Source organism: Suricata suricatta, chromosome 16, assembly GCF_006229205.1.
Source record: "Suricata suricatta isolate VVHF042 chromosome 16, meerkat_22Aug2017_6uvM2_HiC, whole genome shotgun sequence".
Classification (NCBI taxonomy): Eukaryota; Metazoa; Chordata; class Mammalia; order Carnivora; family Herpestidae; genus Suricata; species Suricata suricatta.
The window spans coordinates 42,070,260-42,098,217 of NC_043715.1; the positions used below are offsets into that span (position 1 = coordinate 42,070,260).

A 27,958-nucleotide genomic window follows, 5' to 3' on the forward strand; every position below is an offset into this window, starting at 1 on the left:
CCTTGGAAAGGGCTGCCAGTAGGCCAGGATCGACCTTACATTGCACCTTACATTAAATCTATCTGCATGTTCTCCTAAGGCCCCAAAACACTGAACATGGGGGGCTCCTCCCCACGTCCCCTCATGTTTGGGAACGAGTCTAATTGTAGGATGGTGTTCTAATTGTTACTTGTTTCTGGCGGCCAGGTTTCCGCCTCCAATTTGTATTGGAGCCAAGCCTTGGTGCAAATGCAAACGGGTCGCTTTTCTTTAGGGTTTGTGGATCAAAATCATCCCAATTTTTTAGAATGCATCCTGAAGGAGTGCTGGCCTAGGTTGGGGAATTGCCCGTCTACAGCAAAAAGAGGAAAAGGCGTCCCTTATCTCAATTTCCTGCAGCTGGCCAGGAGAAACCTCACCTCCTGCCCCGCACTTTGGCTGGTTATGTGGCTAGCAGCTGAACGCCCAGTCGGTCTTGCGAGGGCCTGGGAATAGTGGCTGTTGCCCAGGCTTGACCTTACCTCCCAGAGCTGACCTCGTCTTCCCCAATTTCTCCTGCCCCGCTGTTCCCTGACTGCAGGACTTTGGGGGTGTCAACTGTGACAAAGCAAGACTCTAATTTTATTTTGGCCCAAAGGTAATTTACATATTGATCATAATAAAACTGTTTCTTTTTAACAAATATATCTCAAAAGGCTGGAGAAAAACATTGCAAGAATAAAATTGGCTGTTGAGGGAGGTTAAAAGGGCCCAAGTCAAGTCTGTCCCCCTGTTTTCTTCAGCAGGGCCCACATAAATATGTTCCAGCCCTGGGAGGTCCACTTTAGAGGATCTAGACTAGACAAGTCAGCATACAGTGGGCGAAGTGGAGCCGATGGCTCCCATGTGTCTTGGTAAAAGTCCTTCCTTGGGGCGCTTGGGGGGCTCAGTCAGCGGAGCATCCGACTTTGGCTCAGGTCGTGATCTCACAGTTCATGAGTTCGAGTCCCACATCAGATTCGCTGCTGTCAGAGCTCAGCCTGCTTTGGATCCTCTGTCCCTCTCTCTCTGTTTCTACCCCACCCACGTTCGCCCTCTCAAAAAAACGTTAAAAAAAAAGCCCTTCATGTATCGTAGTCGTCTGTCCCTCATGTGGCACAGGCACCCATTCCTCTGCCTCACAGATGCGACACGATGTGCAGCGCTTGGCGGCCGGCAGTGAGGACATCACCACCACCTCCCCAGCCTTTGGAGCAAAGCAGGGGCGGTTTTAATCAGAACTTGAGCAAAACAACTCAAAAGGGCATGCTGTCCTGCCCTGTTGGTTAAAATCATAGTTCTTTCCATCTTTTTGGGCAGACAAAAAAGGGAAAAAGACCCTTTGTTTACATTTTTTCCTTTACATACCATCTATAACTTTTAGATTTTGTCCTATGCTGTTTCTCTCCAAACCACCAGCCTCATTTAGGACAAAATTACTTCCTTTTTTTTTTTTACCTACAACAAAAATGTACATGTTTCCATTTCTTATATCTTTCTTACACACTCCCATACTTTTTTAAATGTCCAAATGAATTTCAAGCAAAACTTGAAAGTTTCAGGTTATTAAAGACCCTGAAAGCTATCTTAACAATTACCCATGAGGAGCGCCTGGGTGGTTCAGTGGGTTAAGCGTCCAACTTCGGCTCAGGTCATGATCTCACAGTTCGTGGGTTCGAGCCCCGCGTCGGGTTCTGCACTAACAGCTCAGAGCCTGCAGCCTGTTTCAGATTCTATGTCTCCCTCTCTCTGCCCCTCCCTTGTTTGCACTCTCTCTCTGTCTCAAAAATAAAAATAAACATTAAAAAAAATTTAAAAACCCAACTACCCATGAACACTTTGAGACAGTCAAAATTGACCATTATTTTAAGTCACCTTTTGCTGACAAACTGCAACAGAGATAACGTGTACTTACTTGGCCGTCAGTAAGCCTAGATAGAAAAAGTTTCATATACTTAATGCTTAACTCTAAAGACCTATCTATCTTAATTAAACCAACAAACTCAAATTAGTTTAAATACTGACTCATGTTCCATCTGTGTCCGTTTAAAAGTCAATCAATTTGTTCCCTGTTGTCAATTTCTACCTGGAGCACCAGCAAGGAAATCTGAAGTGGGCGGTGTAAGTCTAAGGGGATGTTTTTTGCTCCTTGACAGTGAGGGGTGCGGGAGGCCCCCGGGAGGTATAGGAGCTAGTTATGCAGGCTGCACCCAAGCTGACGCAGAAACAGGAGGAGCGAGGGGAAGGCAGGAGAGGTGAGGTGTTGCCAAGGAGCCTGGAGGGAGATTAAGGCCCAGAGGTCAGAGAAACAGGTCTCTTGGTTCTAAAGCCTGTGAGCTCTGACAGATGAGTAGATGCAGATTTTTTCCCCACCAACTGGAAATGGGCGGTCCATGTCAAGCTGGGGAAGTCCGGAAACTTCCCTGAAAACAGAAGGAGGTTCGGGAATATTCCTTAAAGTCTCTGTCCCGAGGTAGACCGACCAGAGACAGTTGGCTCTAATTATCATCCGCCTAACAAATGTCTTCTCTCCATCTCACTGTGGCATCAGGGGCGGGAGGAGGGTGGTGAGCCCAGAAGGGGTTGAAATAAGTCCTGCTCTCTGCTCCACAAGAGACGCTTGAAAATGAAAGGTAAAAAATGGGGACTTGGGAGGTGAGCCATGTCAGAGCGTCAGAAATGGAAGCAAGTAGCCACCTGCCGCCTTCCACTGTAGTTTGGGAAACCTGTGAGTAGGTCCCTCGGAAGTCACCGGTCACTCCTAGGAGGATATCAGAAGGATCAGTCCTGGGCCTTTCCACTCATTTCCCAAAGGAAGGGAGAGGCTGGCCAAGACAGAAAGAGGAAAATTCCACCAGATACCCAAGCAGGCAGTCAGGGACCAGGTTCTCCAGTGGCCTTCAGGTGTCCGCCTTTGTCAGGACCCATCCGTTGCTGTTTGGCCTCCCCTGAATCCCACACATCCGGAGGTTCTTCTCGAAAGGAAGTTGGGGCTCTCCCACACCAGCACTTCCAACCACTGGGAGATCAGATGAGAGGAGATGCAAGGAGCCTGTCACCGAGACTTGAGAATGGCAGCCACAGCATTCGCTCTTACCTGGCGGATGGGTGCCCATTATTTAGTTTGAGAGCTTTATTTAGGATAGAAAGAAAAGGGGGTGCCCGCTGCTCTTTGCTTACAGCTGGAAGACGCTGATATTCCAGATGAGCCCCCACAGAAATGTTACAGGATCTTTTTTTTTAACCTCAATACCTAGCATTCACTGTTTCACCACTTCAAAGAATGAAGAGGTGGACACAATAAAATGAGCAGCAGGCAAAAGTTTATTAGAGTTTAAGAAAGTAAGGGTAGTATGCAAGCTCTCTCTGCAGAGAGAGGACATTCAGAAGTGAATGCCCACGACTATAGGCAAAGGACTTCGTGTTACAGGGTTCTGGTCATCCCCCAGCCCTTCTCCCCTGTTGCCTCTCAGGTCCTGCCCTTATTGGCCTGATCACTCTGGGTGCCGGGCTGTCCATTCCTGATTGGCTCCCCTCCATGGTGTGAGGAGTCAGACTGTGGCCCTGCTGTCCCTCGTGTAACAGAAGTTTTAGAGTTGACTTATTTTAGTTAGGTATTTTGATTGTCAAATTCCTGAGGGGATGCTAAGGGGGCGTGAGTGGTGTCTGTTATATCCTTAAGAGGAACCTGATGCCCAAGGGGGTTTGCTGCAGTCGGACACTCCCAGCATTGCTCCAGAACATGTGTTTCCCCTCCCAGGGGCCTCGCGCCCCAGTCTTTCCTTCCCTGCCTACTTTACCCTATCTTTTCCTATCACAGGGTCAGTGATTATCCCCACTTTGCAGATGAGACAGATGAGGCTTCAGAGGGGGGACTTCACGTGCTCCTGGTCACATGGCGAGGGAATTTTTGGGAGCAGAATTTGATGCCAGGGCCCTAGCTGACGTTAGAATGGACTTGGGCTCACTCGACCAAACTGCCTCTCCCACCCGGCAAGGATGGGCAGGAAGAGGGCCTGGAGGAAGGGCACTGGGCATCAGCATTTCTTACAGCACTTCCAGGACTCTGGGTGGATACCACCATTCAAACATCTGTCTGCTACTCCACCAGGGTGTCCTGAGTTACCACCCGCAGTTTGGGGAGGGAGGGCCCAGTGGGGTTTTGGTGAGAGAAGGACCAGAGGCTCCGATCTGACTTCCCGTCCTTGATCTCCCAGGACAGACATCGGAGGAGACCATATCCATTCCTTCAACAGACTCAGCCACTGTGCCCATCCATGCCCTGATTCAAACCCCAGGTGAGGAAAGAGGCATGGCTCTGTTAAGATCTTGTCACTGCAAAGAACAACAGCCACAAAAATCTCAAGCGCAGGCTGATCGGGAATTTGGGGTTGTGCAACCGAAAAGTCAGGCACGGCTCAGTCTAGGAGCTCAAATGCTGGTATCGGGAACCCGTCTCCTCCACCCTTGGTTCTATTTTTCCCATGTTCACTTCATTCTTGGGTAGATTCCCCTTTGGGGGGTGGGGGCCAAGATGGCCCCTGAGGCTTCCATCCTACCTGCTAAGAAGCCAGAGGGAAGGGCATTTCCTCTTCCCCAACCCAGCAAATGTTGCACAGCTGAGTGTCACTGAGCAGGCTCAGGTTCCATGCCCACCCAGGAGCTGATCATAGTGGCCATTGGCCAAAGCCGATTGCCAGACCTGGGTCTCAGGTTCCACCTCCAACCAACCTGGGGCCAACCCCACTGAATCAAGTGGACCCAGAATCAGGGAAGGGTGGTTCATAAATAGAGTTCCAGGGGCTCTTACCAGAGGTGGGTGGATGCTGAACAGGGGAATGCACATCTGGGGATGGGAGGGCTGGGGCAGGGGAGGTACTGGCCTGACAATTGGGCAATCTGCAAATGGCTGGGTTAGTTAAGTCATTGCAATTATATCAAAATTGAGTGGCAGAGGAAATCCCCCTGTTCCTCCATTCATGGACCTTCTCCACATCTTCTCTCTCTTCTCTCCCTGTTTCTGGATTCCAGACACAGTCCACCCGGAGTCCCAGTCCACTCCTCAGACACCGTTGCAGGCTGGTGGTGAGGGGGGCATGGGGAGGAGGTGGGGGCGGGACGGACACTGTTCCTCTCCTTCTCCCACACTCTGGGGCCTTGGTTACTCATTTCAGTCCTCCTGCTCTGAATCCTTTGGTTTACTTTGTGGTGGGGCAGACAGCCACCCACATCTACTTCTTTAAAAACAAATCTTTTGCAGTCGTGAAAAATAATATGCATAGAGAAAAGTACAAAACCCATAAGTGTACAGCTTAACAGATTACTCCGAATTGAGCCCCTGTGTCACCACCACCCAGCTCAAGGAATAGAGCTTTGCAACCACCCAGGAACTTCCTCTTGCTCCAGGGCCATTCATTTCTTCCTTTAATCTCTTGATCTTTTTCCTTTTTTGAGTTTTCAAGTCATTTTTAAACTTTGTTTTGGGAGTGTAACGTAATTCGGAAAGTGCTCCCCAATTTTTCCCATTAATGTTTAATGATATAGCTAAATATAAATGATATACCTAAGCCCGTTCTGCTTGGGAATAATAAAAATATCATAGAGAGATGAAATCCCTTGGCCCATTCCCCACTCTTTTTTTCCTCCCCCATCTCTGCGAGGTCTCCACTGCTAGCACTGGGCAGGGAGTAATCCCCAGGGAATTTGTGCCACATTTCTGCCCGCAGAAAGTATCCTGACCGGGATATTTGTATTTGTGTGAGCCGATCATTTCCTAAATGACAGTTGTTCTGAAACCTGCTTGGCCTCCCCTCCCCGCGCCGCGCCGCCCCCATGCAGCAGCATGTTCGGAGGCTCTTCCCACAGCCCTCTACGAACCCGGGTCTTATTCTCTCACACCGCCGCGTGGTACTCGGCTGAGTGCCCACGCATGGTCAGTGAGGCTGTGCACACCTTGATGAGCGCCTTCGCCTTCTCTGCTACACCCACTGCCGCGGTCAGCAACCATGTCCATTTCTCCTTAAGCAAATGCTTTTTGCACTTAGTATCTATTGTATATTGGTCAAGGTTCTAAATATCTTACCTGTGTTCGCTCATTCAGTCCTCACACAAGCCCTCTGAGGCAGAACAACCGAACTTTGCAGAATAAGGAAATAGAGGCTCAGGGTAACTCACTCAGGTGTCACAAGTCAGTGACACAGCTCCATGGGAGGCCCAGAACCTGGCTCTACGGCCTTGCTTTCACCCACCACACTCTGAGGCAAAGGGCACGAACGCTGAAATTTGTTGCAAAAGCCACCTGGGAAATGGCTGCACGGATTTGTCCTGCCACCAGCCATGTGCCAGAGAGTCCCCCTGTCCCCCACACAGTGACCTTTGGAACATGAGCCGTCTTTGGACTCCTCCATCCAGAGGAGGGAGAGGGCCCCTTGCTGTTTGATGGGTCTGCATGTCCCTGATTCACACGCTTCCCTCCTCGCTCATCTGGCCTGAGCAGGAACAACACAGGAGCAGACAGAGGAGACCCAGACCCCACTGCCTACGAGAACAGATGTGCTCCTAGCAACAGATCTGAGGACGGGCCAGAGCGGCCCAGAAGGTAAGGTCTGGGACTAGAAGGGCAACGCACAAATTTTGTTTAATTCTCTATCTGGGTCAGCAGCTCCCCAAGCACACTGCTTGCTCAGAGCGCCCGTTTGGGGAATTGTTAATACATTTTCAAAAAATCTGTTTTGATTTGCCGTCAAAGGTGTTTGGGGAAACTCTTGATTTAAAGTTAAACACATTTCTTTATGGCGGGACTTCTTGGAGTCTTATGAATGCTTATTTGTAGCAGGCATCCCTATAGGAGCATCTAAGTATGCAGTGTTTTCCAAACCTGATATGGTAGACTTGGAACTTGGACTTCTGTTCAGGCCCCTGCCATCTGCCGGCTCAGAGCTCCCACACTTCACCTAGCTGTCGCTCCCAGTGCTTCCTGGGAAAGCGGAAGGTCCCAGGGAAGGATGAGACCATGTCACATGCTCCCCCTTGTGGCCTGTGTCACAATAGAACCAGCGGGACTGGGGAAGGGGGCGCGGTCTCCTCAAGGAAAAGGGAAGCTGTCCCCAGAAGAAGGGAGGCCTGCGGCCACCTGCATGGCACCAACAACAGCCAACATTTGCTGGGAGTTTGCTCCTTGCGGGGCACTGTGCGGAGCTTTCCTGTAGTCCCTCATTCACTGCTCAAAAGCACCGACCGGGTAGGAACTGTCAAAACCCCATTTTACAGGAAGGGAACCGAGGGCCAAGAGGTTACTCTGGCAGACGGCCCGACATGGCAGAACCGGAAGTGGGGCCCAGGTTCTCTGGCAGCGGGCTGCCCGTGCCACACACAGCTTAGGCCATCCTTTACACTGCCTGTGTCTCCGCGGGTCTGTCCACGCTCCTGGCCTTGCTCGGACCTTCCTCCGGGCCGGGCTTTCCTGAGCATCTCGCAATCGTTGGCTTTCAGGCCATACTTAAGAAGGGAGGCTCAGAGATTGGTCTGGAAGCTCGGGTTTCGTGAGGCAGCTTTTCTGCCTGTTGGCTTCATGTTGGGGCATCAGACAGGGGCGGCCACTTCATTGGCGACACTTCTCAGTGCCAGAAGGGCAGATATTTCCTTTGGGGCATTGGTTTTTCGTTTAATATCATTTAAAAAAATTTTTTTTGAGAAAGAGAGAGAGCGAGTATATGCACACAAGTCAGGGAGGAGTGAAGAGAAAGGGAGAGAGGGAACCCCAAGCAGGCTCTGCACTGTCAGCACAGAGCCTGACGTGGGGCTCGATCTCACAAAATGACCTGAGCCAAAATCAAGAGTCGGATGCTTAACCAACTGAGCCACCTGGGTGCCCTGGCTTTAAAGAGAGGAATCTTCTGGTATTTCTGATCTGGAAGCAGAGGTGACCTCCCAAGTGTTTTATAACAAGTATGCCCAGGCTCTGCTTCTCCTGGTGCTGGGCCCGTGTCCTGGAGCGCTCGTCCCCCACCCACCCCCGACCCCGCCCCGTTCCTGGCTCAGATAGATGGACCCTTTGCTTCCTGGATTATGAGGCAGCCCAAGAGGTCCCAGGAGAGGAGCCGGGGGTGCAGGCTCACTCCATCTTTCCACACCTGCTATTCCTTGCTGTCCCCGGGGTGGGAGTGGGGGGCCATTGTGTGCCTGCCCACTGGATGTGGGGATGTGGGAGAGGGTGTCAGTGAGTCCCTCATTTCCTCCACCACTCACTTCCGCCCTCTGCCACCTTCTAGCCACTCCCTCTGCCGCTCCCACTAAAGGCACCACGCTCTCCAAGAGGCGATCTCCAGGCAAAGATGTCAGGCCGGACGCTGCCCTCGGGCCGACTGGTCAGTAACTCCCTTCCCAGATTGGAAACAGGCTATTTCCTTTTCACTGTGTGTTTCTAGCACCTGGACCCCTGCCCAGCATGAAATAGTCCTCAGCAAACATGTTTTGGGCAAATATGTGAGTTCGAGGCCGGAAGAGGGTGGGTATAAGGCAGACATCCAGTAGACGCCAGACGAACGGCCGCATCAGTGAAGGCAGCATGCGGACGGCCCTGAAACACCGCTGCTCCAGATGACAGCCGTTTACTTAGCTCTCGAGTCTGCGATTTGCAATGTTAGTCTGGGCTCAGTTGAGTGGCTCCTCTGGGCTCAGCTGGGCCTACTCATGCATCTGAGATCAGTGTGTGGGTCAGCAGGGTGCTCCGTTTCAGGGACACCTTGATTCCCCGCTGTGTGGTCTTCTCTTACACTTCCTGTCCCATCAGCCAAAATGAATGGATGGAAATGATTGGTCCCCAGATCACACAGAGTTCATTCATTCAGAACATAGTCGCGAGCACCTTCTGTCTTCTAGGTGCAGTGAACAAGCCAGACAAAAATCTCTTCCCTTATCGGGCAGACATTCTAGTGGGGGAAGAGAGACAAGAAGTAATAATGACAAGAAACGTGTATCAGGTGGTTTAAAGTAGCATTAGGACTAGAGAGTGACTGGGTAGTATTTTTCTGCAAAGGGCCAGGGAGACCTCCCTGAGAAGGAGCACTGAGGAGTCACATGGATGTCGGGGAAAAGGCGTCCCAGGTAGAGGCAGTGGCCAGTGCAAAGGCCCTGAGGTGAGAGGGACCTGGCATGGCCACCAGCAGAGCAGGTGGGCCTGGAGCATCTGGGGGAGCAGGAGAGTGAAGATCTGAGGTAGAGAGGTGACGGGAGTCACATGCTGTATCATGCGAGGCTTTTGGTCTAAGTGTCGCAAGGCAGAGATCAAGTGCCACCACCGCCTCCCCCCTCCCCCCCGGCCCCGACTCTGCCATTCACCTCTGCACTCCACAAATGTTTCCTGAACTCTGACTTGTCCCTGTCTGTCTCCCCAGGCCCCAGTGAGGAAGACCCCTTCTCTTACGGTAAGTTACCCATGGGAGGATGTGGGAAGAGGGAGGGAGGGACACCCCTCTTGCCACGCTCCGTTTTTCTCTCTGCAGACGAGGACACGCTCCGGAAGCGGGGGCTGTTGGTCGCAGCTGTGCTGTTCATCACGGGCATTGTCATCCTCACCAGTGAGAATGGGGGCGGGGGGGGGACACCACAACTGGGAGGGAGGCAGCTTTGGCTTGTGCTTTGACTGAGGGGTCAGTTCTTGAAGGCCCCTGGGCAGCGTTGTTTTATTTATTATTTTTTTAATGTTTGTTTATTTTTGAGAGACAGAGAATCAGAGCATGAGCAGGGGAGGGACAGAGAGAGAGGGAGACAGAATCCGAAGCAGGCTCTAGGCTCTGAGCTGTCAGCACAGAGCCTGACCTGAGACTCGAACTCACGAACAGCCTTGGGAAGAAGCAAGGGTGGCTGGGGCTGTGTGAGCCCAGGGGGAGTAGAAGGGAGTGGCAAGGGTGGCGGCCAGGAGACTTTTCTTCTGAAATTCCTCCCCCATCCCCATCCACTTTGGTCCAGCCTCCTGACCCTGTTGTCCCTTAAGCCCACCTGTCTCTTCCTTTTTAAAAAAATGTTTTTTAATGTATTTTATTTATTTTTGAGAGACAGAGAGAGACAGTGAGAGCAGGGGAGGGTTAGAGAGACAGAGAGAGACACAGAATTCGAAGCAGGCTCCAGTCTCTGAGCCAGCTGTCAGCACAGAGCCTGACACGGGGCTTGAACCCACAAACTGTGAGATCATGACCTGAGCCCAAGCCGGATGCTTAACCGACTGAGCCACCCAAGCGCCCCCCACCCATCTCTTCCTACCTCAGGGCCTTTGCACTGGCCATGCCCTCTGCCTGGAACAGCCTTCCTGGCTCCTCCCTCACCTCCTTCAGGTCTTTGCTCAAATGTCCTCTTCTCAGTGAGGCCCCTCTAGGCATCACCTGAAGCCGCCCTCAGCCGCTTGGCCTCCCTGCCTCCTTCCTGGCTTTAGTTTTCTGCTGAGCACGCATCACTATCTGACCTCACTGTCCATACACTTGACTTAGTCATTTTTCTCACTGTTGATCTCCGCTGCTGGAAAGTCAGCTCTACCAGGGCAGGGATTTTATTTATTCCTGTTCCCCCCTGGTGTTCCCAGGGCCTAGATCAAAGCCTGGCGCATAGTAGGTACACAGTAAATATTTGCTGAGTGAATGTGTAATGCACAAACTAGGATGGGTTTTCGGAGGGCTCCTCTGTGTTAGGGAGGCTGCTCCCCGGGGAGCCCTGTGCTGGCTCTCCTCCCCTGCGGTCCTCACTGGCTCAAGGCTGCCTCGGAGCTCCCCCGGGGGCAGGGTGACGGGCCTTGTCCTCCAGCACGCAGAGCACTTGCAATCATCAACATTGTTCCAACTCATGACTGAACCCTTTCCTTTACCCACAGGTGGCAAGTGTAGACAGTTACCCCAGTTGTGCCGGAGTTATAACAGATGAGAACATCGGAAGTAGGGGCCAACAGCCCAGTTAATGGGCACCCCGAGACTGAGTCCCCAGCGGGTCACCGTGCCCAGCCACGTCCTTCCCCTCGTGGATCCGACATGATAGTCAGCAGAGCCCAGCCCGAGAGGGAAGACCCGGATGGAGACAGAGCAGGGGCTGACGGCCTATGGCCCCTACCCTCCCAACCCTGCCCACCCTGAGGTCTGCGCGGCCCCCTGGGCAGTGTCCCCCCCCCCCCCCCGCCATTGTCCAGTGCTGTTCCAACAAAGAGTAAAGCACTGTGGTCCTTGCCCATGGCCTCTGATTATTCATGACTGGGGAGTGGAAGATAGCCCCTGGGTCTAGGGACGAGGTCCCCTGAGAAGTGTGTGAGGGGCCACAGGCTCAAAGGCCGGGACAGGGGATACAGTGAACACAGGTGCGCTGGTGGAAGGTCGGAGGGACGCGACAGTGGGCCACAGGGGCCTCAGGCCAGTGAGAACCGCAGCGGGGGGTTCTGCCCGCAGTAGTTTGAGACCTCTGGGCTGGTGGCCAATGCAAGCTCACCCCTAACGTTGGTAGGTACTATTGGTAACTGGTCAAGCACAAAAGGAGGCCCTAGGCCCACAGCGGCCTACTTTTCTTCACACTCCAGATCCTTCCATCAGTGGGAGGGGCCTCACACAGGAGTGTGGACACCCCAACCTGCACATCTAAACCCCACCCACAGCCCCTGACCACAGATGACTGCCTCTGGGCTGCCTCTTGGTGTAGGGGTGTGCCCAGCAAGAAGGCCCCGCAGTCCCGGGAGAAGAGGGCTCAGAGAGGCTTGGGTGGGGACTTCCAGGGTCCCAGGCACCCAGTGCAGGGTCCAGAAGGGGCAACCTTAGTGGGCACTTCCTGAAGGTCCTTGGATTCTGCCGCCCTTTGATAGGGTCTCAACCAGATTAGGCCAGAGCAGGCCCCTGAAGCCTGGGGCTTGGGGCAAAGTCACTAACCCAGTTTAAGGGTCATAATGACAAAGTAAGAGATAAGGTCCTGTTCACAAGTGGTTACATAACAATATTTCACAAACTTCGGGTCACAGCCTCTTCACGGGTTATGAAATCACCTTTGTGGGCTGTGAGGAGCATAGAAAAAAGTAATAAAGTAGAAAAATCAGAGTGTATCATAAATGATATGACACCATATCGACTCTCCTCAATTTTTATCCTACCTGTATTATTATTCACTTTTTAAAGAGATCAACTCTCTTTATTTTTTTAAAAAAATGTTTAATGTTTATTTTTGAGAGAGACACACACACAGAGTGTGAGTGGGGGAGGGACAGAGAGACAGGGAGACACTGAATCCGAAGGAGGCTAGGCTCTGAGCTGTCAGCACAGACAGGTAGTGGTGGAACTTGCAGACAGCAAGACCATGGCCTGAGCCGACTTCTGGCACACGTCACCGACCGAGCTGCCCAGGCGCCCCTCTCTTTGTTTAAGCGTATTTATTTCTTTTGAGAGATAACGAGTGAACACGAGTGGGGGAGGGGCAGAAAGGGAGAGGGAATCCCAAACAGGTTCCAAGCCATTAGCACAGAGCCCGACACAGGGCTTGATCCCACAGACTGTGAGATCATGACCTGAGCTGAAATCAAGAGTGAGACGGTTGATGGTCTGAGTCACCCAGATGCTCCAGGATCACCTCCCTTCTTAACTTAAATACATTTATTTCAAAAGGAATGTTCATAGATGGAAAACAGTACTGCTTCATGTAAGTGGAAGGTAGCCGTAGAGATAAATCCATTGAAAACAAACATATATGAGATATATGTTATGTATAGGCATGTGGTGATGAATAATACATGTATATTACATATGTGATATATATAGTATGTAATATATACCTATAAGGGGAAGTCTAAAATATTTGTGATTGGCACCACCATCTGCTAATCAGATGCCCGACAATCAGGAGGGAATATCATTCATACATATATATATATATTATGTATTACATGCACACACGTGTGCGTGGATACAATCTGTGGCATGTCGTGATGGAATACTACTTAGCAACGATCAGGAGAAGCTACTGGTGCACATGATGTCAAGGATGAATCTCAAAAGCATTATCCTGGGTGCAAGAAGCCAGGTACAAAAGAGCACAGACTGCATAATAATAGAAAGTTCTGGAATAAGCAAAACTAATTGATGGAGATATCAGTCAGAATAATAGTTGCTTTTACTGCTATGATGATGCCTCTGCTGTGAGGGTGGTGTTGATTGAGGAGAAGCGTGAGGGAACTTTCTGGAAGGTTGAAAATTTCTGTCCCATGATGGTGGTGGTACAGGTTACACGAATGTGTTTATAACATTCTGTAACATAACTAACTGCACTGCAGGCTTTGGGTTTGTGTACTTGGGGACACGTAAGTCACACCACAATACAAAACACAACAAAACAACATAAAAGGGCAGTTATGTGTTGGGTGGTGATGACTTCTGGGTCCTGGATTGGAGACAGAGCAACAGGATGCTGAAGGTGCCGTAGGTGGGGGGCGGGGGGACCTCTCAGCTGACATGGAGGGAGAAGCCCCCCTCCATGGGTTGGTTCAGTTATTGAAAAATAATAGGAAATACATATATTGGTTTTTGGTCCCAGTTCCTGCCACAGAGCTCCTAAAACCCTTGGAGTTTCCTGGGTGATAGGAGTCTCTTTTGTTCTGAGGGGTCAAAGTGTGGCAGGCTCCTAGATGGGCCTGGTCACCAGAAAGACCAAGTTATGATCAGAAGCTTGTAACCTCCAGTCTCGCCCCATCCTCTGGAGGAGAGAGAGGGGCTGGACATTGAGCTAATGGTCAGTCATGCCTACATGATGAAGCTCCATAAAAACCTCAAAATTACGAGTTTCAAAGAGCAACCTGGTTGGTGAACACAGCCGCATGCCGGGGGGCTGGTGACACCCCCAGCCCCACGGAGGACAGAGGCTCATGCAGTTCTCTTCACCTGGTTGTCCATCCGTACCCTTTATCATATCCTTTGTTATATAATAAACTGGCAAACTAAGTGTTTCTCTGAGTTCTATGAGCTGTTCTAGAAAATAACCAAATCCAAGGTGAGAGAGTCGTGAAAACCTCCAATTTGCAGCCAAGTTTGACAGAAGTTGCGGGGAACCTGAGACCCACTGGCAGTTGGCGTCAGAAGCGGTGGGGGGACAGAGTCCTTAAGCTGTGGGATCTTCACTGACTCTGTTAGTGTCAGAATTGAACTGAATTGTAGGACACCCCGCTGGTGTCCCAGAAAATTGCTTGGTGTGGCGTTAGTGTGAGAGGAAACAAGAAACACACAGGAACAGAGGCGAATTTTTCCTTATCATCAGGTTCTGGGAATCATTTGCAAAGCCTTAGCTTAGAGCCTCCTCCCCTAGCTTTTCCAAAAAAGCACCTCATTCCCTATATCAAGCTAACCCATTTTTCGCTTGAAATTGATACTAATAGTCTCAGAATCTCGGTGGTTTACAACAAAGCTTTGTTTGTACTCACACCTCATATCCATCAAGGGTCAGCGGAGAGCAGTGATGTGCCCTCAGCTGGTGGAGAAGCCACCATCAGAAACAGAGCTAGTTATCGGTGACAGAAAGAAGAGACACATCACTCCTCACATTCCATCGGCCAGAGCAAATGGCATAGCCACGTTTGAGTTCAAGAGGGCAGGAAACTAGAATCTTCTTAGAGAGAAAACTGGGTATTGCCACAAAGGAAATTTATTATCTCACATACCAAGAATTCTGGAAGCAGAAACCATATACAATGTCAAGAGACATAAGCCAGAAACAATAGTGACTTCAAATAAGTGATTTATTTCTGTCTTGCATAACGGAACTCTGAAGTGTGGAGTCCGAAGCTGGAGAAAAGGTTCCTACTGACATACTGCTCTGCCATGCATAACATGTGGCTTTAATCCTCAAGATCACAAAATGGCTGCAGGAACCTCACCCATCATGTCATATTCCTGGGGAAAAAGCAAGAAGAAAAGCAATAGGCAGGGTTTGGGGAAGGCACCAGTAAGTGAGTTTGTGCCTTTTAAAAAGACTTCCCAGGATCTCCTCCCAAAGACTCTACTTACTTCTCATTGACCACCTTCTATCTGCAAAAAGAAATTGGGAAATGTAGTCTTTTAGCTGATCCACAACACCCTAAATATCATCATGGAAAACAACAGCCCCAAGGAATTTGGTGATGTGGTGGGAAGGGTGCTGAGCTTATCCCAAATTAAGGGTGGGGACTCAAGCTGTTTTTATTCAAATATGAAAGGAAAAGGTAAATCTTTTTTTTTTAAACGTGTATTCATTTTTGAGAGGAAGAGAGAGACAGAGTGCAAGTGGGGGAGGGACAGAGAGAGAGGGAGACACAGAATGTGAAGCAGGCTCCAGGCTCCGTGCTGTTAGCACACAAGACTCGAACTCAAGACCATGAGATTGTGACCTGAACCCAAGTTGTACGCTCAACCGACTCAGCCACCCAGGAGCCCCAGGAAAAGGTAATTCTTAAGACTGGAGTCTGTTGAGACCTCCAGGAGACAGAACACTGAAAACACATCCCCAAATCTCTCCAACAGTACCGCCAAAGCTCTCAAAAAGCGGTTCATCTGCTGCCCCAACCCTTTCTGGCACAAACCCCCTTTTCCTGTTGTGTGATATCTTAACAGCACCCTTCTCCTCCACTCTTACATCAGGGGAGAGACGGCGTGCCAAGAGCTAATGGAACTGCTCTTGTGATGCGGCCAGGCTCCTGAGTACAATACTGACAAGATTCTTGTTCTGGAAGAATTAAGGCCGAATCACACTAACTGGAAGGAATCTGCTTTCTTCACACCGGACCACACTGTGCTTTCCTTGGGGTGTTGGCAGGGACTTCCAAGGCTTGCTTCGGTGAGGTGTTGCTTCTACCGAGGTTGGTGAGTCGGTGAGCTTCTGCCAGTGGGGAGATTAGACAGGGTTTAAAACATCATGTGAGGTGGCTTGGTGATGTGTCCACCTGCCTAGGTTAAATGACATCTCCCAGCATTCCTCTCTCTGTACGGTTCTGGTTAGGGTGGCCCACAAGAGAGGTTCTGGTCAGGGATTGCTGGGTCGGGGTTGGAGCAGTGGCCATTTTGTGGCTTGCCCTGGCAGTCGTTTATCTATGCCTCATCTCGCTGGCAGAAGGCAGCTGGGCCTGTTCCGTCTCTCCCTCGGTCAGCTCCTGCAACTCCTGGGCCAGAGGTGAGTCTGTTCCTGGGATACGGTGTCCTGGTGTCGGCAGGACATTGCACCACCAAGGTCACAGGCAACAAGAATGGCATGGGGTTCAGGGGTGCCTGGGTGGCTCAGTTGGTTAAGTGTCGGACTTTGGCTCAGGTCATGATCTCGCAGTTCTTGAGTTCAAGCCCCACATCAGGCTCTGTGCTGACAGCTCAGAGCGTGGCACCTTCTTCAGATTCTGTGTCTCCCTCTCTCTCTGCTCACTTGCACTCTATCTCTTTCAAAAATGAATAAACATTAAAAAAATTAAAACGAAAAAAGGGAATGGCATGGAGTTCAGTCCATCTTCATGAGCTCCAACTTCCAGAGTTCAGAGTTGGTGAGTTCCAAATTGTTCTTGCTCTTCCTGCTCTTACACTCATCTTTCCCCCTGACTGCCTCCCCCGTGGACTTCCAGTCCACGTCATGTACAGAGACAACAGCCTTACAGAGACAGCTTAACTAGTTCCCACAATTGTGAAAGTCAAATTCCTGCACCAAATTGCGTGTGTGTGTGTGTGTGTGTGTGTGTGTGTGTGTGTGTGTGAGTGAGTGTGAGTGGTTCTGCTCTGCTGAGACAGCATTTGGTCTAAGAGTGGTTCCAAAAAAGCCAAATCTTAAGGATGAGTTCTGGGTTTTTCTGGAATTGTTTTTCTGATCTAATTAGATCCAAATGCATTGACGAGCCTGTTTCCAGTGGTAAAGGGGACACTGACAGTCCATTGTGTGAAGTGGTTTAGCAGTGACTCAGATCAGTACCATGGTTTCCTGTATCTGGAGACAAGCCTCTGGGGGACCAAGTGCTTGCTTCCATAGAGTGGCTTGGCTGCTTCTAACGGTGCTGGAAAACTTGGGGAAAGAAAATGGTAAGCTTAGAGCTTCACATTGTCATCCCAAGAGCTGTAGAAGGGACTTGAAACTCTTCACACAGATCCAGGGCCAAGAGTTCTGAAAACCAAATTCAGTGTGAAATTCTGTGGGTGGCTGAATTACAGCTCAAATCAAACTTCCAACCTCACAGGGTCTTTTGTGAACATCAGAGCATCACATGGGAAGAAACAGAGGTCTTAAAATTGGGATTGAGATATATGAGATTCTTTTTATTATTTACTATTACTATTTTTGAGAGAGAGTGTGTGTGTGCAGGGGAGGGGCAGAGAGAGAATCCCAGCAGGCTCTGTGCTGTCATCACAGAGCCTGATGCAGGACTCGAACTTACGGGCCATGAGTCAAGAGATCAAGAGTCAGATGCTTAACTGAGCCACCGGGCATGCTGAGCAGATCCTAATAAGGCTGTCGAGGCTTCTTTGCCCACAGAGTGAGTCTGCACCTCTTCTGAGGAGCTTAGCTCCTCCTGCCTGAAGAAACCGTAATGGCTTCCCTAAGGTAGCGCCTTGCAAGGGGCCGCTGGTCCTCCTACATCTTTTCTTGCTTCTGAAACCCATACCTAGATTCAAACCTCAACAGAACCCAAAGGGTAAGGTCCAAAATAGGACCCACGAGGAGGTCACCAAAACAACTGCCAATTTCCATTGGCCAATGGTATATCAGCAGAAAACTGCAGAATGGGTATGGACATGGGTCATCGGTTTGCTGGGTCAAGGTGGTGGCAGAAGATAAAGTTGGATCAGGCCAAATGTATTGACTGGGCCCACCGAGCAGAGAGTCTGGAATCCATGTTTGAAGGTACGGGTCTAAGAATGTCTCTGATGGTTTGCTAGGTTGTTTGACTGACACAGAGGTGGCCTGAACTAGGTGAAAATGTCAGAGGTTCCTTGGAGTGCCACACAGCATGAGTCAGCAAACCCTTCCTGCATAAAGCTGGACAGTGAATGTTTCAGGTTTTATAGGCCAGTGTCAGCTGCAACTCTGCCGTTATGGTGGAAATGCAGCCAAGGACAATTTGTAAATGGAGGAGCATGGCCGTGTCCCAATAAAAGTTCACTTAGGAGCACCGAAATTTGAATCTTATCATTTGCATGGACCACAAAATGTTATTCTTCTTTTGATTTTATTTCAATTAAAAATATAAAAACCATTTTTAGTAGCCTGCGGGCCATACAAAAAGAGCCTATAGGTTCAGTCCCTAGGCTAGAGTTTGCTGACTTCTGCTATAGAGGAAGATATCCAAAAAGCTCGGGACCTGGAGGACACTGTGCTAAGTGTAATAAGCCAGACACAGACAAATAAATACGGCATGATGTCACTTAGAAGCGGAGTCCATAAAACTCAAATTCATAAAAGCACACAGTGGAGTGGGGGTTGCCAGAGACAGAGAGGTGCGGGAAATGGGGAGATATGGGTCAAAGGACACAAAGTTCCAGTTATACAAGTAAATTCTGGAGACCTAATGTACAGCGTGGTGACCATAGTTAGTAACACTGTATTCATTACAGTGATACTGGATTTTGCTGGGAATAGACCTAAGGTGTTCTCACCACACACACACACACACACACACACACACACACACACACGCAACTACATGAGGCGATGGAAATGTTAATTAGCTTGGTTGTGGAAATCATTTCATGATGTGTATCTATATCAAAACAACATACCGTACATCTTAAATATATATAATTTTTATTTATCAATTATACCTCAGTAAAGCAGGGGAAAATCCCACCTAGGCTTAGAAAGATTGGAACACTGAGTGGCTTTCTCATTTAAGAGTTGCTCATATGCACACACTGGGGGGTCAGGAGCTGCCATCATGTCACTATCATTAGCTGTCACATGGCTGTCATACAAGAAGGAGCCCTCCCATCCTTGAAGAGCTCTATGGTGACTCTCTTTTGAAAGTCAGAAATTCCAGGGGAAATGGCTGTCCAACTGGGATTTTTTTAACGTTTATTTAATTTTGAGAGACAGAGAGAGAGAGAGAGACAGAGTACAAATGGGGGGAGGGGCAGAGAGAGAGGGAGGCAGAATCCAAAGCAGGCTCCAGGCTCCACAGAGCTCAAACCCATGAACCGCAAGATCACGACCTGAGCCGAAGTCAGCCGCTTAACCGACTGAGCCACCAGGCGCTGGAACTGGGATCTTTAAATGCAATAGGCATGATGGGACCCAGAGGTGGCAGGGGCCCTGGTGACAACTACACAGCAAAGATGATGGTTTCCACAGTGGGTAGTGAAGCCAAAACAGTGATGGGAATAGTCTGGCTTGCAGAGATCTTTGGCATTTCCTAGTTTGTCATGGCGTCCCTAGAAGTGAAATAGGTGGGCAGCCTACTAAAGTCTTGCTTAATTTGAATAAGTGGATGAATCCTGAGTCTAATGAATGAAGTCTGACCTGAATGACCAAAACAGAATCATGGGGTCTCAATTTCTTCCTATGCTTGAGACTTTGATGAAAGGAGAGGCCAGGTTCCTTTGAGCAAGGACCCTGTTACACTGCCAAAAAAATGTATGCTCTTAATCTTTCTCCTAGACTTCTCCAGAAAGACCTATGGCTATTTACCAGGCAGCTGTTCACTGGAGGAAAGGAAATAAGCAGATTTTCCAAGGATTACTGGACTCTGGGTGGGAAATGGCTCTAGTTCCTGGAATCCCAGGAACTAGTTGTTCACTAGTTAGAGTGGACTTTGGAGATCAGGTGATCAATGGAGTTTGGGGGAAGTTCTGTCTCACAGAAGTCCAGACTGGTCACTGAATCCACCCTGTGGATACCTGTGTATATTTATTCAGTGCTTAGATGCAAAATTGAAATGGATATATTGAGCAATTAGAATCCAACATTGGTTCCCTGAACCAGGGAGCGAGAGATACAATGGTTAGGAAAGCCAAGTGGGGGCCACTTGAACTCTCTCTACCTATGCAAATACTGAATCAAAAGCAATGCCACGTTCCTGGAGAAACTGCAGAAATTGGTGCCATCATTAAGACTTGAAGGATGCGAGGGTGGTGATTCCCACCACATCCCCATCAACTTGCTTCCCGAGCCTGTGCAGAAGACAGAGGGATCAGCGAGAATGACAGCGGATCATCATAAACTTCATCAGGTGGTGGCTCCAATTGCTGCCATTTCCAAATGGGGTTTTGTTGCTGGAGCAATCAACACATCTCCTGGGACCTGTTACACAGTTATTGGTCTAGAAAATGCCTTTTTGTCTATACCTGATAGTAAAAACCATCAGAAGAAGTTTGTTTTCAGCTGACTTTGCCAGCTGACACGTTTACTGTCCCAGCTTAGAGGGAGGCCAATGCTCCAGCCCTACGTCATAGTATGATCTGGACATCATGCTGGCCCACGACATGGATGATACTATGATAATGGGAATATGATGAACAAGAAGTAGCAATCACTTTAGACACATTGGTAGGACACTTTTATGACAAAGAGTGGGAAATAAATCTCACCCACACAAATGTGTGGCCTATCACTTCAGTGAATGTTCTCGGGGTCCAGTGATTTGAGAGGTGTTGAGATGTTCCTTCCTAGAAGAAGGTGCTGCCTGTGGCCCCTCCTGACATTGGGCCACAATGCCTGGGGAGCCTCTCTAGATTTTGGAGTCAACATACACTTCATTCGGGAATACTGCTGTACTTCATGTGCTGAGTAACCTGAAAAGCCACCATTTCTGAGCGGGATCCGGAACAAGAGAAAGCTACTCAACAGATTCAGGCTGATATGGTGGTGCTCGAAGTGTCAGTGGTAGATAGGGGTGCTGTTTGGCCACTGGCAGCCCCCTCCAGGTTAATCACAGTATAGATCGCTAGGATCCTGGAGCAAAGTCGTGTTATTCTCTGAAAATAATTATTCCACCCTTGAGAAAAAGCCCTTGGGGCTTTCTACTGGGCTTTAGTAGAGACTACTTGACCAGAGACCACCAAGATACTATGCAAACTGAGCTACGTATCATGACCCAAGGAGTCGCAAGCTTCAGCAGGCGTCACGGCAGCAATCTGTGGGACTTATCTGCACAAGATGGCTCTGGCGGGTTGTGAAGGCCCAGGTACTTTGCATGAGGGAGATGCTCTCATGTCCAGATCCCTGATTCCTGCTTCAATGCCTTCTCTCTCCCAAACCTCAGCTCACTAACAAGAGAGTTCTCTGTGACCAGTTGACTGAGGAGGAAAAAAACTCAGATTTTACAAATTGCAAAACTCTGGTTCACACATAGCTATGCAGGACATGGAGGCACCACCCAAAAGTGGACAGCTGTATCAATCACTGCAGCCTCCTTCTGGGACACCCTTGAAGGATAGGGGTAATGGAAATTTTCCTACTGGGTGGAAATTGGAGCAGTACACCTGGTTGCCCATTTTGACTAGAAAGTGAGATGCCCAGAAATATGGATCTATATCAATTCATCAGTGTGACTAATGGTTTGGCGAGATGGTCAAAGACTGGTTGAAAATCGTTTCTCTAGGCGTGCCTGGGTGGCTCAGTCGGTTGAGTGTCCGGCTTCAGCTCAGGTCATGATCTCACGGTTCGTGGGTTCGAGCCCTGCATCGGGGGCTCTGTGCTGACAGCTAGCTCAGAGCCTGGAGCCTGTCTTTGGATTCTGCGTCTCCCTCTCTCTCTGACCCTCCCATGCTCGTACTATCTCTCTATCTTATAAAGAGAAAGAAAACATTAAAAGAAAAAAAGAAAGAAAATTGTTTCTCTAGATGGTCAGAGGCTGCTACAAAGAGGTCTGGGGAAGAGATAAGTAGATAGACCTCTCCAGAAAAGGAACATAATTGATCCCATGTGAATGCTCACCAAAAGTCACCAAAGAGTGACCTCAGAAAGTAAGATTTTGGGAAGATAAGATACCAATTTTGTGGACCCCAGTCCACCACTTTCCCCAGCCACTCCTGTCATCGCCCAGCAGCTCACTGACAACACAGTCAGGGTGGTAGTCACGGGAGCTGTGTACAGGATCAGCAATAAGAACTTCAACTCACAAAGGCTGATCTGGCTACTGCCACCAATAAGCGCCCAGTCTGCCAGCAGCAAAGACCCGCACTGAATCCTCTGACATATCAGGCCATGCTGTATGCACTACTCCTCAACAAGATCAGTCAGCTTGATGATGGCAGGCTGGTTCCCTTGAAATGCCTCCCACATGGAAGGAGAAACACTTTTTAAAATAACCCCTTTCTTATAAGTGGCTTATATGGTTTTCACTTCATTCATAGATACTTACAACCTATCCAACAGTTTTGGAACATTTCTATTTCTCCACAAAGAAACCCCAGAAGGACTCTGGGAAGATGGAAGAGTGGGAAGCACGAGGGATCTGTCTCCCGACCTGGACAACAATGGCACTGGCAGACTCATTATGGAACTCTGGAGTCTATTGAAAGCTAACAACTTCCAGAGGAAAGCTTGGGTGGTAAATTGTGGTTAATTCTAGTTGACCTCAGCTCTGAGCAAAGTAGCAGCTGTCCACCAGCCAACTCCAGCCTTGCGGCAGGCAGCCACGCACATGCTCCGGCAGCAGCTGGCACACTCCCTGTAGGACCAAAGTGAGCAAAACGCGTCCTGTCCTCCAAATACAGAGGATCAGTCTGGGACTGATGATGGCTGCTTCTATCACAGGGGTGCAGATAAGGAGACAGGTAGCCATTAGTGTTGCACTTCCCCTCACTGTTCCAGCCTCTTTCTCTCCAGCTGAGGTGACTTCCCAGGAATTTAAAGAGCTGGCACCTTTTTAGCCCCACTTTCTTTTTTCTCCTCCTGGGAACCAGATAGTAAAGACTAGGACATTAAAACAACTGTATATACAGGGAAAGGTGCAAGGTCGAAAAAGACCTCAGAAGACCTTAGGTTTACATTCCAGGCTAATCCACAACACAGAAACAGCCTACAACAATTAAATGAATGAATGAAAGAAAGAAAGAAAGAACAAAAGAAAGAGAGAAAGAAAGAAAGAACAAAAGAAAGAGAGAAAGAGAGAAGAAAGAAAGAAAGAAAGAAAGAAAGAAAGAAAGAAAGAAAGAAAGAAAGAAAGAAAGAAAGAAAGAAGGAAAGAAAGAAAGAAAGAAAGAGAGAGAGAGAGAGAGAGAGAGAGAGAGAGAGAGAGAGAGAAAGAAAGAAAGAAAGAAAGAAAGAAAGAAAGAAAGAAAGAAAGAAAGAAAGAAAGAAAAAGAAAGAAAAGAAAGGAAGGAAGGAAGGAAGGAAGGGAGTAGGAGGGCCCGGGTGGCTCAGTCAGTTAAGTGTCCAACTCTTGGTTTCTGCTAAGGATATGATCTTGCAGCTTCATGGATTCGAGTTTCGCACTGTCATTGTAGAGCCTGCTTGGGGGTCTCTCTCTCTCCCTCTCTCTCTGCCTCTCCCCCACTTGCATTGTCTCTATCTCTCTCAAACTGAATAAATAAGCTTAAAAAAAACATTAGAGGCCTTACTATTGAGAAGAAAACAAAGAAAGAAAGACCAATAAACAAAAACAATAACAAAAAACAGCAAACCCTGGGGATAAAGAGAATCTAATTTCCAGAGTTACCACATTATTAGTTTCAAATATCAATTTAAAAATAATCACAAGGCATACAAAGAAACAAGAAAGCATGACCCATTCACAGGAAAAAAATATAGCCTAAAACTGTCCCTGAAAATTGTCTGGTGGCAGATCTAGTAGATAAATACTTTAAAATAACTTCCTTAAAAAAATCTCAAACAACAAAAAGAATATGTGGGGAAAGTAAAAAAAAAAATGATGTATGAACAAAATGGAAATATCAATAAGGACAAAAAACTGAAAAGGAACTTTAAAAAAAATCTGGAACTAAAGTGTATAAAAGCTGAAATGAAAAGCTCACTAGAGGGATTCAATGGCAGATTTGAGCAGACAGAAAAAAGAACCAGTGAATTTGAAGATAGGGAATGAAAATTATTCAGTCTGAGGGATAGAAAGAAAAAATGATTGAAAGGCGAGCAAGAGCCTAAGTGACCCCCGAAATACCATCAAGCGGGCCAATATACATATTGTGGGAGTGTCAGAAGGAGAAGGGAAAAAGGGATAGAGAGTATATTTGAAGAAATAATGGCTGAAAACTTCCCAAAGTTGACGAAAGACGTGACTATAAACAGCTAAGAATTTCAACAAACTCTGAGTAAAATGAACACTGGAACATATTATAATTAAACTTTCAAACGCCAATGAAATGTGCATTAGTGGTATAGTGGTGGGCATAGCTACCTTCCAAAGCCAAAGAAAAAGAGACGGAATCCTGAAAGCAGCAAGAGGAAGTGACTTGTCACCTATGGGAGATCCTCAATACGATCATCAGATTTCTCATCAGATACTTAGGAAGACAGAAGGCAATTAGATGATATATTTAAAAATATAAAAGAAAATACCAACTTGTTAGCCAAGAATTCCATATCCAGCAACCGTCTTTCAAAAGTGAGAGAAAAATTTAAACATTCTCATATTAAAATGTAAGCCGAGGGAGTTGATTACACCACAAGACATGTTTAAGGTGGTCCTGCAAGTTGAAATGAAAGGACACTAGACGGTGCCTGGCAGCCATATAAGGAAATGAAGATCTCAATAAAGGTAAATACGTGGTGAGATTCTGTGAACAATTCTGACATGTGGGTTTTTCTTCCCCAACCAAGCAAGTCTTCAACAGCAGCTGGGGGTCTCACAATTTCACAATTCTGACACTATCTACTCTGAGACAGTGTCAGATGCCACAGCTTAAGGGTTCAGTTCTACAAGATTGCCCTCTGCTCAGAGGCCACTTGTAAGCCCAGAGTATTGTCTGTGCTTCTGAATGACTGATTATAAATCAGAGGCTCCCATGACCCTCTGCTTGGGTCAATTAGTTTGACAGAGTGGCTCACAGAACTCAGGGGAACAGTTTACTTACTAGACTACTGGTTTATTATAAAAGAATATAACTCAGTAACAGCCAGATAGAAGAGATGCATAGAACAAGATTTGGGGTAAGGGTTCAACGCTCCACGTCCTCTCTGAGTGTGTCACTCTCCCCAGATGCCCATGTCTTCAACCACCCAGAAGCTCTATGAACTTCATCTTTTTGGGGTTTCATGAAGGCTTCATTACATAGCCAAGCATGATTAAATCATTGACTGCTGGTGATTAAACTCAACCTTCAGCCTCTTCCCTTCTAAGGAGGTGGAGTGGTAAGACTGAAAGTTCCAAATCTCTAGTCACATGGTTGGCTCCACTGGCATCATCTCCCATTCCCAAGAATCCCCTCATTAACATAACAAAAGACATCTTTGTCACTCTGATCCAAGGTTTTTAGGAGCTCTGTGCCAGGAATGGGGATGGATATCATACATATATATATATTTTTTAATGTTTTTTTGTTTGTTTTTTAATGTTTATTTATTTTTGAGACAGAGAGGCAGATTGCAAGTGGGGGAGGGACAGAGAGGGAGACACAGAATCTGAAGCAGGCTCCAGGCTCTGAGCTGTCAGCACCGAGCCCCATGGAGGGCTCAAACCTACAAACCATGAGACCATGATCTGAGCCAAAGTTGGACACTCAACCGACTGAGCCACCCAGGCAATCTCATACATATATTTCTTATTATAAATCCCAGTGTCGCACATGGTCAATTAAAAAGCTAATATTGTTTTAATAATGATTTATAACTGCACTTTTTGTTTTCTATATTATCTGAGAGACATTTTTAAAATTATTAGTCTAAAAGTTAGTATTATTGTGACTTTCATTTGCAACACCACATTTTATTTTCTACATAATTTGAGACTAATGCATTCAAAAGAATTATTAATTTATGTTTGGGGGCACAGAATGTATAAAGATGTAATTGTGTGACATCAGCAACCAAAAAAGATGAGGACAGAACTGCAAAAGAGCCGAGTTTTTGTATGTTATTGAAATTAAGCTGTTATAAATTCAAATTCGAGTCTTATAACTTTAGGACATTAAATATAATCTCCATTGCAATTACAAAGAAAATAGCTATAGAATACACAAAAGGAAATGAGGAAGAAATTTAAATACTTCATTACAAAAAAGTAACTAAACCTAAAAGAAGACAGTAATGAGAGACTAAAAGCTGTAAAACATGGAAATCAAACAAGAAAGTGGCAGAAGTAAGTCCCTCCTTACCAATAGTTACTTTAAATGGAAATAAATTAAACTCTCCTGTCAAAAGACAGAGAGACTGGCAGAATGGATAAATAAATACACCGTCTACAAGAGATTCATTTTAGATCCAAAGAAGTTAGATCTAAAAACAGATTGAAAATGAAATCCACAAAGATTGAAATAGATTGAAATAGACTGAATCTGCAAATAGACTGAAAATAGATTGGAAGCAAAAGGATGGAAAAAGATATTCCGTTCAAAGAGTAACCAAAAGAGAGCAGGGTGGCTACACCAATATCAGATCAAACAGACTTTAAATAAAAACATAATGAGACAATGAATTATATGATGTATTAATAAAAGGTTCAATACAAGAAGATAGAATTATGAAATGTTTACACACCTAATAACAGACCATGAACATATTTGATGCAAAAATTGACAGAATAGAAGAGAGAGAGAATAGTATAATAATAGCTGGAGACTTTAATATCCCCGTTCAATAGTGAGTAGAACAACCAGACAAAAGGTAAGGAAACAGGACTCGAACAAGATGATAAACCAAGATCTAACAGACATAGTATATAGAACATGCTTCTCAGGTACAGCAAGCACATTCTTCCCAAGGGCCACATGGGACATTTTCTAGGATAGACCATAGGTCAGGCCACAAGGTAAGTCTCATTGTATATTAAAAGATAGGTATCATACAAAGTATCTTCCTTGACCACAATGAGACAAAGTTAGAAATCAATCATAGAAGAAAAGCAGAAAATGTTACAACGTTGTGGGAATTAAATAGCACACTCTTTAAAAATCAATGGGTCAAAGAAGAAATCACAGGGAAATCAAAAAATACTTACAGACAAATGAAAAAGAAAATACGACCTATCAAAACTTGGACCAGCAAAAGCAGAGCTAGAGGAGATTTATTGCTAAGAGGCTTACGTTATAAACAAGGAAGATTGCACATTAACAATGTAATCCAAGAAACCCAAGGCACTAGAAGGAGGATAACAAATAAAACCCAAAGCTAGCACAAGCAAGAAAAAATAAAGATTAGGGCAGAGATTAGCAAAATAGAGAATAGAAAAACAATAGTGAAAAGCAATGAAATAAAAAGCTGACTTTTTGAACTACAGAGAACAAACATTCTTTACCAGAGGGAGGTTGGTGGGGGGTGGGTGAAATAGGGGAGGGGATTAAGAGTACATTTAGAACACTGAGTATGTATAGAATTATTGAATCATTATATTGTACACCTGAAACTAAAATATCACTGTATTTAAATGTACTGGAGTCAAAATTTTAAAAAACCTTTTTAAAAAGTTGATTCTTTGAAAAGATTAATGAAATTGCCAAGCCTTTAGCTTGATGGACTAAGAAAAAAAGAGAAAAGACCCAAATTACAAAAACCAGAAATGAAAGTGGTGGCATTACTATCAATTCTACATAAATAAAAAAGATTATGAAAGTGCTGTGAACAATTACATGACAAGAAATTAGATAAGCTGGATGAAATGGACAAATTCCTTGTGACACAAAACTTAACAAAACTAAATCATGAAGAAACAGAGAATCCAAATAGCATGGAGATTGAATCAGTAATCAAGAAGTTCCCAACAAAGAAAAGTCCTGACATTACGGGGTCCCTGGTGAACCCTACCGAACATTTACAGGAAAACTATTACTAACTCTTCTCAAACTTTTCCAAAAAGTTGAAGAGAAAAGTGCATGTTCTAATTCATCCTGTGAAGCTAGCATAACCC

The 27,958-nt window shown here is 47.0% G+C and overlaps 1 protein-coding gene across 1 annotated transcript; it reads left to right on the top strand.

The window, feature by feature from the left end:
* Positions 1 to 4,201: 4,201 nt before the first annotated feature.
* On the top strand, positions 4,202 to 11,204 carry FXYD5 (FXYD domain containing ion transport regulator 5; the record flags this gene model as incomplete). Its single annotated transcript, XM_029924269.1, has 7 exons — positions 4,202 to 4,295; positions 5,029 to 5,082; positions 6,494 to 6,595; positions 8,268 to 8,363; positions 9,393 to 9,422; positions 9,501 to 9,575; positions 10,859 to 11,204. Coding segments are annotated over 7 exons (501 nt in total), but the record flags the coding sequence as incomplete, so codon positions are not given.
* Positions 11,205 to 27,958: the final 16,754 nt, after the last annotated feature.